Source organism: Myotis lucifugus, unplaced genomic scaffold (genome assembly GCF_000147115.1).
Source record: "Myotis lucifugus unplaced genomic scaffold, Myoluc2.0 scaffold_326, whole genome shotgun sequence".
NCBI lineage: Eukaryota > Metazoa > Chordata > Mammalia > Chiroptera > Vespertilionidae > Myotis > Myotis lucifugus.
The window spans coordinates 412,903-425,540 of NW_005871374.1; the positions used below are offsets into that span (position 1 = coordinate 412,903).

The 12,638-nt window shown below is 33.8% G+C and overlaps 1 protein-coding gene across 16 annotated transcripts in view; it reads right to left on the reverse strand.

The window, feature by feature from the left end:
* PCDH15 (protocadherin related 15) overlaps positions 1–12,638 on the reverse strand; it is a 537,899-nt gene that overhangs the window by 245,992 nt on the left and 279,269 nt on the right. For 14 of the 16 annotated variants that reach the window (XM_023764291.1, XM_023764288.1, XM_023764290.1 and 11 more), the window contains 2 exons: positions 8,887–9,021; positions 7,308–7,457 (listed from right to left, as the gene is read on the reverse strand). In XM_023764291.1, coding sequence (XP_023620059.1) covers positions 7,308–7,457; positions 8,887–9,021 — 285 coding nt within the window. Of the gene's footprint in view, positions 1–7,307; positions 7,458–8,886; positions 9,022–12,595; positions 12,617–12,638 lie in introns of all 16 variants that reach the window. The other 2 variants (XM_023764287.1, XM_023764286.1) reach the window with 1 other exon arrangement.

Below are 12,638 nucleotides of genomic sequence, written 5' to 3' on the forward strand. Positions count from 1 at the left end.
AGTAGGCACTAATCTCTAGGACAGAAAGAGTATTTGGGAAGGCAACCTAAAACTCACAAACTAGGTAATAACTATGGAGACAGATTTGCCAGAGGAAGAATTTCATTTGGAAAACTTACATGCACAGTTGAATGTCTCTATCAACACTTATAATAGGTTATAAGAGGGTGAAGGAATGAAATAATCCTTCAAATATTAAAGAATAATCAGACAACTTAGGTAAAGGTATGGCTGTTAATATATTTTGCAGAGGGAATTTCAACTCCTTACCATATAAAAGATATTCTGGTCATTACCAGAGTTTTAGTTAAGTTCACTATTTTGCACTAGATATTATAGAAGTTGCTATAGCAACACTTTAAAGAAAATGCCTCAGAAATATGTAGCAAGGGAGCAATGCATCTTGAGTGCCGATGATTAAGAAGTTATATCTAGAGACTGAACCCAAGACCACTCTTGCTGGTTAGGCAAATAGGGCAATGAATAATTTAGTCATCTCCAGATTTATGCTCTCTAGAGCTTTGATGTAAGTCTGTAATCTTTTGAAGCTAAAAACCATATTAGGCTAATGGTTACCTCCTTCTGTTCAACATATCCTAGATTAATCTAAGATGGTGAGCACCTCAGTAGAATAAATGGTTGGTAAGTTGTGTATATTTTAGAAAATGTTAACCACACTGTTAATACTACCATCATCAATTTTTTATGGACCATTAAAAGTTTTTGTTGTTGTTTTTACTGGAGATGAATCTCTTTTATCTAGGAGTTCCGCTTCCTTATAAAAAGTCAAAGAATAAAATATTAACAACAGGACTTTTTAAAGTATTTCTTTACAGTGCTTGAGAATTTGAAGTGTTTGTTTCTTTTCTGTGGCAACTTCATGATCCTTTTGTAGAGGTTCATTGAATCTCATTACTCAAACTCTGACACTGGAAACTGGAACCTTAATTGCTTTAATGCTATTGCATTCGCTCCTGCTCAACGTCTACCCTCATTACCTCAAACAAAGATTTTCTCAAAGTCGGTTTCCATCAATTCCCATATCAAAGGCTTTAACACATCGATTTAAGGATCTAGTCGGAATTACTTCTATTGAATATAATGCCAAATTTAAGTTATTCTGCTATGCAGGCTATTTCTTCTTTAATTATTTTATACATAAACTGATACATAATTCAGACCTTAATTTGTGCCAGACACTGGGCTTTGAAAAATGCAGAGTGTGCAGAAAATAGAGACAGAATAATTTCTGTCCAACAGCTTGTAGCCTGGAAGAGGAGACACATCTGTAACAGATGTGCTAATAGAGAAGGATAAAAAATTACAAAGGACAGAAAAGCCTGTAATTCTGTAAAGCCTTAGTGCCTCACAGAATTATAATGCCTTTGGTTCCATTACATCATTTCATCCAGCAACATCATATAACCTTCTCTTGCCTGTCTAAAACATCCATACAGATTCATGTAGTTGTAATCAACAATGAAGCCTTCCCCCAAAATACTAGTTCTAACACATATTCCTCCTGACTCACTTTTAATGAACTATCATAATATTTTAGTGTGTTCCATCTAATTTAACAATTCAACAATGGTTGTGGTATTTTCTGATTATTTCACTGTGAATAATACTTATCTCTTACAAAATATGTGAAACTCTGTAAGAATTTTGACTATGTCTAATTCATCCTATGTATTTTTCTGACCATCTAGTATAGTACTAAGCACATTAAAATCTATACATTAAATTATAATTTGTCCAAGAAAAAAATATATGTGTGTGTATGTGTGCGTGTATAAATATGTGTTTCCTAAAAATGTATACACACTTTTTTTTTCTGATAGCTCAGTTGATGTTTCTTTCTTTTCAGATTTAACCCATTGGAATTAATAATTATTTAAAGTGTAAATAAAATTTTTTGTGATACCCTGTATATATGGACCTAATATATGTATTAGGACTTGCCAAATGTTTTTGTTTGTGTCCTTTACCAAACTTAATAAGGAAGTTGACTAGGTTTTAAAGAATTCCCTACTGCTCTATTTATTATACTGATTTTTTCTAAGATAACCTGTATTTGAAACATTTCAATATCTAAGTATTTTTTATACAGATGACTATGCTTTGACATTGAACATACTTTAGTATAAAAGGGAGTTGAGAGGGAAAGAGAACTTTTTTGAAACAACAGCTGACAAAACCTAAAATACTTTGGTGATATACAATAAAGAAAAAATATATAAAATATATTGTACATTTTGTATATTCTAGTGTATTATCAAATTTCAAGTCAATTTCCAGTAAGCCAGCAATATCTAGAACTATAATAATGAGAAAATAATTTTTGACTTTAAAAATGCACAACTTATATGATTTTAAAAACATATAACCACATACAACTAAATAGAAACTTCATAACAAGTGCAGGCATTCATTATTAAAATTGTACCATAAATAGTTTTCACTATGATAACCCAAAAGCATGCTATATAAATATAAAATAATTTAATTGCATTTACAAATGCATGTTCTCTGAAAAGCTGTGCTTCTAAATATATCAGAGAAAGGGGATGATGACCGAAAAATAATATAAAAGCCAGATATGAAAATTCTTTTTTACTTACACATATTGAAAATGCAGATGTGTGTGATTACTGTATTAATATCATTAATATTATTTCTAAGTTTATCTAATGGAAAAGCTTAATCTATAGACCATATCTCTTTAGATTTTGGAGAGATCCTTAGATGTTAAAATTTTTCATAATGTTTAATTTGAGGAGGTGAGTCATATTTGTCATGTATGATAGAACTAAACTAATATTACTTTCTTCCCTATTACAACAGTAGTTATTAAGGGCAGAAATAAATGTTAGTAGATGAATACCTACGATTTGGCACAGTGCCCAAAAGTTTTGACACTTGACACAATATCATCTTCAAATAAATGTGCTAATTATTCAACTTTGCCTCTCCAAAGCATATATAATTAATTTCTCAGATGTGTTTTCAGTGAGACTATTGAGCCTCTCAAGAGCCTTCATTGGAAAGATTCTCCCCGATAATCAAGGTTGTACACCTGCAGTCCAGTGGATTAATTTTTAAAAATGCATTAACTTGATATATAGGTTATTTCCCAACACTCATACAGAAGTTACGTTAACACTTCCTTAACACCTACATCTATCATTTCCTTATCTATTCATTAATTAAACAAAAATTTATTAAAGTGCTATGCAAGGTGTTGAGTACACAATAGTAGTGAAAAAGGAAAGGACTTAAGGAGAGAAACTGACAAAGTTAGTTAAAATTAGAAATTTTAAATGTGCCCACGAGGATGCTTTGGGATAATTAAGAGCAAAACTCATCAAAGGAGTTATAGAATTCTTCGAAGTGGCATTTAAATTGAGATCCAGTGATGAAAAGTATATGAGTAGGAGTCCTCTAGTTAGAGTGGGAGCATTATTAAGTGATTGGTGAACAAATTAGTAGATACAAAATATGCACAGGGATGTAAAGTCCAGCACAGAGAATATAGTCATATTGTAAAAACTACATATGGTGTCAAGTGTTTACTTGAAACATTGGCAGGACTCACTTTGTAAAGAAGAAGACTTGACTTTGGGTGGTAGGCATACAATGCAATATACAGATGATGTACCATAGAATTGTATACTACAACCTATAAATCTTATTAACCAATGTCACCCTAATAAATTTAATTTAATAAAAAGTATATGACTGTCTATCCACTATGTTGTACACCTGAAACAAAAATGAAATAATACTGAATGTAAATTTCAATTGAAAAAGAAAGAAAAAATTAAAAAGAGAAAGGTGAATAGTAAGTAATGAAATTGGAGAGTAACCAGGAGATTGGTTATGCAGGTTTCTGACTATGGACTTTATTCTTATATTACTGGACAATCATTGAAGGGATCAAGCAGGAGAATTATTGATTTTCTTTCAAACTTTAAATAATCCTGTGGCTGCTGAATGGAGAAGGAGGAGAGAGGAAATGTAAACGAAGCCCAAAGAAGGGCATTACACTGATCCAAGTAAAAGCTGAGAGTGGCTCTCACTAGGGTAGTGGCATTGGGAGGAGCACCAAGTACATTTATACAATAAGTATCTGAGGAAAAAATGAGGCAGATGTACTACTATTGGTAATAATTTAAACAAGAAAATAAAATTAAATAAATAAATAAAAGTATATGAGGAAAATTGGTAAGACTTTCTAACAGATTGTGAGGTGGAAATAAGTAAGAATAGAAAGGATATTCCATGCTAAAATAAAAATGTGATCTCAAAGTCAATTACCTAGAGGTATGTAGCAGGAGGTAAGACACCCATATTCGAACTATTACCCAGATAGTCTTAACTGCATGCATCTCTATGGGTATACTGTCTTGGGTGGGTTTTCCAGAAAAAATGCGGAGCTGTTTTGACTCGTGTTTCAGAAGAATCATTTGTAGCAGTGTGGTACTGAATATGCAGAAGTAATGTTGTCAATCAGTCTACTGTAGTAGCCTAATTTATAGCAGTGCAAGGCATGGTAAAGGAAATGACAGATACGTTTTGAAATAGCAGTTTCAGAAACTGCACTATCATCTGGATGTATGCAGATGAGGGAGGAAAATAAGAAACATGATTCTGAGGTTGCTAGCCTAAAGCCTGTGTAGCCTAAGATTAATTGGGCCCCTCACAATACAGGTGCCTCAAAAGAAAACAGGACATGCACATTTGAGTCTGTGTGTGTCTTTATCTGTGTGTTTCTGTGTTAGAAGAAAGATAATGAATGGAGTAATTAATTTATCTTGGAATATATACAGTTTAAAGCACCTGTCAAAAATCCACATTGCCATGTCAAATAGATACTGTAATGTCAGCATGACCCTCAGATCATCACAGGGCATTCAACTTTGGGAGATACAAGAATACATAGAGGTGATGATTAAAAATTTAGGAACAGATAAAATGAAGAGGAACCCCATGTTGATTTTTGGAGAATGTTAATATTTAAAGAGTGATAACTGAACAAAGAACCAGCAACAAAGTCCCTCAGTCACCAGAAAGTTTTCCATAAAAGGGTAAAGTTGAGTTTTACATAGATTAGGAACTGGGAAATGCTTATTTGACTATTATAGATAGACTTAATTAGATCTATGATTTTATATGATTTTAATGGTATGATGTTAGTAAAGGAGAGATTATAGACCTATATATAAATATGTAATAAATTAATAAATAACAATAAATTAATACATTTTTATAAATTGATCAATCAGCCCAAGAGCCTGAAAACATTATAGTGGATTATCAGAGTGGAATAGCAGCAAGAAGTTTTATATGAGAGGAGTGCTTCAACCAGGGCCTGGGAAGATTTAAGGATGTTTATAGGCCAAAGGGGAAAGAATCAATAGACAGAAGGTTATTGTAGTGAAAAAAAAAGGAAATAAATGGAATAATTAGTGGAGTATGGGGTGAACATGATGGGAAGATGTGTAAAGCAATGGATAGGAGTCTGAAGCATGAGAGAAGAAAATAAAAATTGAAGAGTAAAAGAATGGAAAGGGGTAGGGTGATAATCAGCTTAATCTAGGAGTCCATCTTATTTCTATTTATGTTTTTACTAGAGGCCCAGTGCATGAAATTTGTGCATGGGGGGGGGTTTCCTCAGCCCGGCCTGCACCCTCTTGCAATCTGGGACCCCTCGGACATTCCTCTCACAATCCGGGACCACTGGCTCCTAACCGTTCTCCTGCCTGCCCGCCTGAATGCCCCTAACCACTCTGCCTGCCTGCCTGAATGCCCCTAACCACTCTGCCTGCCTGCCTGATCGTCCCTAACCACCTCTGCCTTGGTCACCACACCAGGGACCTGGGCTTCCCTCCCTCTCGCCAGCCACAGGCACCCGGGACTGCGACTGAGGGCAGCTTCCCTGCCTCTGGCCTGGGGCGGCTTCTCCAGGGCCAGGCTCCAGCTTTATCTGGAAGGATGAAGGACATCCGGAAGAGGTCCAGTCGATCTGGTCTAATTAGCATATTACCCTTTTATTAGTATAGATAGAGACTAGAGGCTCAATGCACAAAATCCGTTCACTGTAGGGGGTCCCTCAGCCCGGCCCACACCCTCTCACAGTCTGGGTCCCCTTGGGGGATTTCCACCTGCTGGTTTACATCCGATTCCCCTGGCTAAGTCAGGGGATCAGGCCTAAGCCAGCAGTCAGACATACCTCTCACAGTCCGGGGCTCTTGCAGTCTGAGACCCCTTGCTCCTTACCACCTGCCTGCAGCAGAGGCAGGAGAGGCTCCCACCACTGCCACTGTGCTCGCCAGCTGTGAGCCTGGCCTCTGGCTGAGTGGTGCGCCTCCTGTGGGAGCACACTGATCAGCAGGGGGCAGCTTCTGCATTGAGCGTCTGCCCCCTGGTGGTCAGTGTGCATCATAGGGACAGGTTGGTCCACCTGTCATTCCTCAGTTCAGTCAATTTGCATATTAGGGTTTTATTATATAGAATGAGAATCAGGTCTAAATTAAGAACATGACAATAATTGGCATTTCTTTATCTGTGCAAACTATAATTTTGTTTCCTATGAGAGAGTGCCTCAGTAAAGAGAAATGTATTTCTTTGAGTCAATCAATGACTAGAAATACTGTAGTCCCCCTCTATCTGTGATGGATATGTTATAAGAACCCCAGCAGATGCCTGAAACCTCAGAGAATATGAAACTCTAATCAACTTCAACTCTACTGGAAATGTGGCAGCAGCTTCTTCATCTTCAGACACAGCCTCCCAGTAAGTTTTATATTTTTTCAGTCCAAAGTCATTCTATGTAACCATCACTTACTGGCAGGAAATGTATCATTTCTTGCTGAAGTCCTTGGATAGGCTCAAGGCTTTCTGGCACAGCATGTTGCCATTAATCGAAAAAATGTTTTCTTTTCATGTCTACCAGCCACAATTTTATGCTTCTTTTCATCCTCACTGAGTACTTATCATACACTGTGTCCATAACTTTTGAAGTTTGAGGTGTGTCAATAAAACTAGTGAGAATTTCTTTTTCTTTCTTCACAATTTCACAGCTAGAAGATTCATTCCTATCTAGGCTTCAGCAATCTGTCTGCAATTTTTTTTTCTTCCCTTACTAAGTCAAGAACTTTCACCTTTTCTGGAAAAACAGCACTGTACGGCATCTCATTGGCATATTCAAATTATCCTTTTTTTAGTGAATTTATTGGGTTACATTGGTTAATATGCCCATGAACATAACTACTTGATATATATCCTCAAATTATATGTGTAGTTACCTGTATGACACTATCCCCAGGGCTCATGTCTGTATAAACGTAGACATTATAGGATATTTCAGGGAAGGTTGGAGTGTTATCATTTGCATCCATCACCCGAATATTGACAACAACTGGCTGGCTTTCTTGCACACCATCAAAGGCCGTCATCTTTGGGGGTAGAAAAATACAATTAATAGAGATGTCAGGCAAACATAAGCAGTTCAGAATTCATTCTTATATTTTAAGTTTTCTATATGTAACTTACACATTTAAAAGGGTGCTAATACGTTTTGTCAATAAAAGAAATAAAGCTATAATAGTATATATAATTAGAATGTTTTAATGTGCTCAGAAGCAATTATAGAAGATTCTGTTTTAATTTCAATGTATTCAATGCCAAGCACCTTTTAAATAAGCCAGTATGTAAAATGTTGTAGAGGCTTGAAGTGGGCCAATAACATTGCTGATTCTTAGGAGTTAACTACTATTTAATTTTTATAAAATTGATCAGAAAATTTTCTCCATTTTTACATATTTTGTATACAATTCAATAGTTGCTTTTAAAGCCAAAATGCTGATTATAAGTCAAGAAAGTGTCCTGGATTTGCAGAATCTCTTCACAAAATGACAATTTTTGAAGGACGCATTGACATTAGTTAATAGTAATATCTTAATTACAGTATTAACACTTTAAGAAGACTTGATAAAAAAAATAGTGCTGCAACACTATGCCCCTTGTTCTGAATGACTTCTGAAATCCACTCTCTATCAAAGTTTTAACTGTCAGTTTGGGTTTTCTGGAAGCTCTGGTGTAAGGTCTTCTGCTGTGCAGACTTCTCCAGAAAGAATGCTAAAAGTCCTAAAACCAGTACTTTTCTATCAGATCATTTACCTCTGACATCTTAACTAAATCTAGTTCAGAAATTTGGATTCACAGCTTCAATAAGCTTTCCTTTTCTTCATTAACCTAACCCCCGATTTCTCCATCTCAGTAGTACTGTTATTTTGAATCAGATAATTCTTTGTGGGAGGTTGGAGACGCTGTCATGTGTCTTGTAAGATCATGATAAGATGTGCAGCATGCTTTCTTAGCCACCAGATGCCAACAGCACCCATTCACAATAGTGGCCACCAGAAATGTCTCCAGGCATGTCTAAATGTTCCCGGAAGGAAGGGAGGCAATGGGATGGGAAGGGAGGTGCAAGGATTATCTCCAGTTGAGATCCACTAACCTAAGCCTATGACAAAATTAAAAACGCAAGAGCAAAAAATAACAGTAATAAAAAAAAGTTTAGGAAATAATTCCTTACATTGTGGATTCTGGTTTATAGTATCTCAATTGAAGTCAATCCTGAGGGTATGATGAAGGAAATGCCCATATTTTGTCTTCATCTCGAAAATTAAAAATGTTTGGAAAGAATGGTCATATAAGCTAAATAAACGTATAAACAGAAAGAAGAAATGTCCATTTGAAGTATGATAGTCCCTATGGCATTACTTAAAATCATTATAGATTTTTCTCTCAGATAACTGATCTTTCAGCTTCAAACAGACGTCATGTCCTGCTACATATGTATCTACACAAAAGTCTCCTTACCGAGAAGATGTAAGTGTCCTGTTCCTCCCTGTCCACTGGCTGCAGTAAGGTGAGGAAGCGGGTGATTCCAGTCGGTGTGATGGTGAACACGGAGGTGTAGTCATTCAGGAAAAGGTGAAGCTCTGGGTCTTTCGTCTTTGGGAGGAAAGAAAGGCTGTTATTTAAATTGTTGACTAATTGATACAGCTATGAATTCGTTACCTGAAATGCAATTTTTCAAATTTATTACAAAATAAGCATAACCATCTTGAGGATTTCTAAAGAAAAAAAAAGATTTCACTAAATATTTACTCATCATTAAGCTAAAAAGTCCAAAGACAACAGTTAATTTTGTGGAAAACAAAGTAATAAAATAAATACTAGTAAAATTAATGTGAATAAAAAGGAAAGTTGTAAAAAGAAGGATAAAGTAGAAAACAATTCAATTAAATATAGTCTTATTGTTTATTTAATGTAAATATTTTTCAGAACTTCACTGGGCTCAAAAAATAAGAAATGCGAAAAAAAAAGGAAAATGGAGCAGTTTTAGCTGTACATATGCACATATGATATGTAATCTGCACATATGCATTATTATACTGTTCCTATATTTAATTTAAAATGAAATTAGTTATGTATAATTTATTATCTATAAATATCACACTTGTTTTATTTAATGCTGCAAAGATTCTCCAAGGGGAAACATGCTTATTTTAATGAACTTTTTTCAGATTATTAGATTGAAAATATATGAATTCACTGCATGTGTCTGATAAAAGAGTCTAGGAAAAAATAACTACATAAAGACAAAGTGATTGTAAAAGTTCAAAAGGGAGATCGTTAACTAAGAATTGGAAACCCTTCACAATCTTACTGCCATCCCTGAAATGGAAGGCTTTAAGGTCCATGGTGCAGAGCAAGAACAGAGATGTGAAGTAGGAGGTTTGGTTTGGTGTCTGCATAGTGGAATAGGAGGGCAGGTGGGCAAGTAAAAGGGGAATACTGTGAGGTGGGATTATCAAGAAGGCTACAGAAACAGCAAAAAGGTATGCAGGAAGGTAAGGTGTTTTCATAGGTTATGGCAACTTGTAAAATATTATGCATAGTATAGTGTGAAATCTAATTTAATATCATAGATAGCTTTTCTAAATCTGGTATCAAGGCCTGAGGGCACAGTAGAGAGCTTAGAATCATTAAACACATGCTAATTTGAGAAAAATAGAACTCACATTTAAGAAAATTCTATGTAGAAATGAGAAGTTGAAATGCACAATGCACATTAAAAAGTGTGCATAATTTAATCCACAATATATTTTATATATCTTAAATTTCAATATGTATTTATTTCAAATAACTTTGAAATGAATGGTTTTATTTGAACCTGACACAAATTGTATAATCATAATATCTCATAACAAGCTGTTACTTAGATATATCATGGTAGCTTCTCCGTTCATGATTTTGATATAAGGTCAGTGTGCTACATTTATTCTAGAATAAAATAAATTAATACTACAGAAAATTTCCATTGGTCTAGTTATAAAATAAGTTGTTAAGAGATGTAAAAGGTCAAGAAGATTTACACTGATCCTTTCAAATAGGCACTTCATTGTTTTTATTTAAATGTCGTGACTCAAATAGCAGAGCATGGGTAGAAAATGGGGTATTTTAATTAATCAAATATGTCAGTTAATAAAAAGTTAATTTATTTAGAAAATGAAATTACAAATTATTTCTAAATAAACATATTTGAATTACATTTTGAGGATTCTTATTTTTTATACTTTAATCAATCATAAAATTCAATTATATTTTAAAAATCAAAACTATTAGCATGCAGTTTCAATTAATAAAAACTAAATAAGTATGAGTGCCATTCTTTAGTGTTTATTCTTGATTTTATGTAATTACAAGGTTTTCAAATTAACAGTGTTTTTTGTTTTTTTCTGTTGTCTGCAAGTAGCAACAATTGTGCCAATGAACACAGTTAGGACAGCTTCCTTTACTCACCTGTACACTATTAGTAACCCAAGCTGAGCAAGTATTATGATGTGACTTGCTTACCAAATATTCACTCCTTTCCCTTTATTCAAATCCTTCAGTCACTCTCTACTTTTGTTAGATAATTTTGTTAGATATTAATTTCAATACTTACCTTATGTTTTAAGCATTTTTTAATGTCAGATATTATGATAAGGCAATACTGCAATGAATGTTGAGTTGTGAAGCAGTGCATATGTACAAGGCTAGTGTAATATGGTGTATGAAAATAAGACCACTCATTGTACTGATTTTATGAAAGCCACAGAGTTTCTTTGTCAAATACTTCCCATTTGAAGATGAAATAAACACCAGGACTCCATAAACAGACTCTCTCATAATTGATAACCAGAAACGTTGAAGACTTTTGATAATTTAATTGTCTCCATTTCTTGGATCCTTTTATAATAACTAGCTAGAGACTAAACTAGCATTCCCAGAACTGTAGCTTACTTGTTTTATGTAGAGAAGTATTGTACAAGGTATATTTAATACATAATAATTTATTCTGCATAGTTCATCTCTGATTAAAATATAGCTTTTGATATTTATGAATATTTAAAATAGTAATTTTTGCATCTATGTATTGCATACATAGATGTCATTGGTGAATATCTGTGCATTTCTTTAAGTACAAAACTTAAGAAGGCAGATTGGGAAATGTTCAGCCAATTATCACTCAAATTTAATATTTTAGATTTATTTGTAAAGATAATGCTAGTTTAAGTTATGGCATGTTAGGAGTATAAATGGACACTCATAAGCAGATAATGGTCTGGCTTAATATCCTGATGGGGATAGTAAATTTTATGCAGTCCTGTGTCTGTTAATTTATTTAAAGTAAATATTAGTTTTCTAAATCAATATGTGCACAGAAGGCTGATTAATAAATGTTCTTTTTCCTCCCTAACATAAGGTAATACTATTTTACTCTAAAGTATAGATTTAATATACACTAAAACTTCATATTATTTTCTGGAGGGTAAAAAAACTCATATTCTCTCACAGCACAAACATATAAATGAAAAAGTAAACATATCTACATTGCAAATATAAACAAAGATATGACTGTAAAAATTTTTAAATTTAGTCATATAGAGTAGAAGTATGTTTAAATATGGAAAGACCATTGCATTTGAAATCAATGGGCACCAAAATATATCACACACACACACAAGATTATATGCATTCTCATATATATGCACATGCAACACAGAAACATATATATGTACATATATATACATGCATACTTATGTACACACATAAGTTACAAACCATAATACAAAAATGACAAAAAATTTTATCTCATCTGCCAATTCGAATCAGTTGATAGTAATTTTCTGAGGTTCCTTGTTAAAAAGGGTTTGACCCCAACCTTACAAGCTTTCAGAAAGGATGCTGTGATGAATTATCAAGGTTTGTCATGGACTAAAAGATCATTTAATAATTAAATAATCTTTAATTCACTTGCAACTTGGATTCTACACAATTTCATAGTACTATAACTATAATATAATGTAAATATACTTAGCTTAAACCTATACGCATATATATTTAACGTAGTTATAGACATTTTTGTAGGTGATAACAAGTAATTGCCTACTTGTTTTAATTGAACAGGAAAAGAACAAGAAATCGAACCACAGCAATTAAAAAAAGAACAAACACAAAATCAACACCTAGTACCTACAGGAACTCCACCAGGTGGAACCTATGTGCAAATTAAATATGAA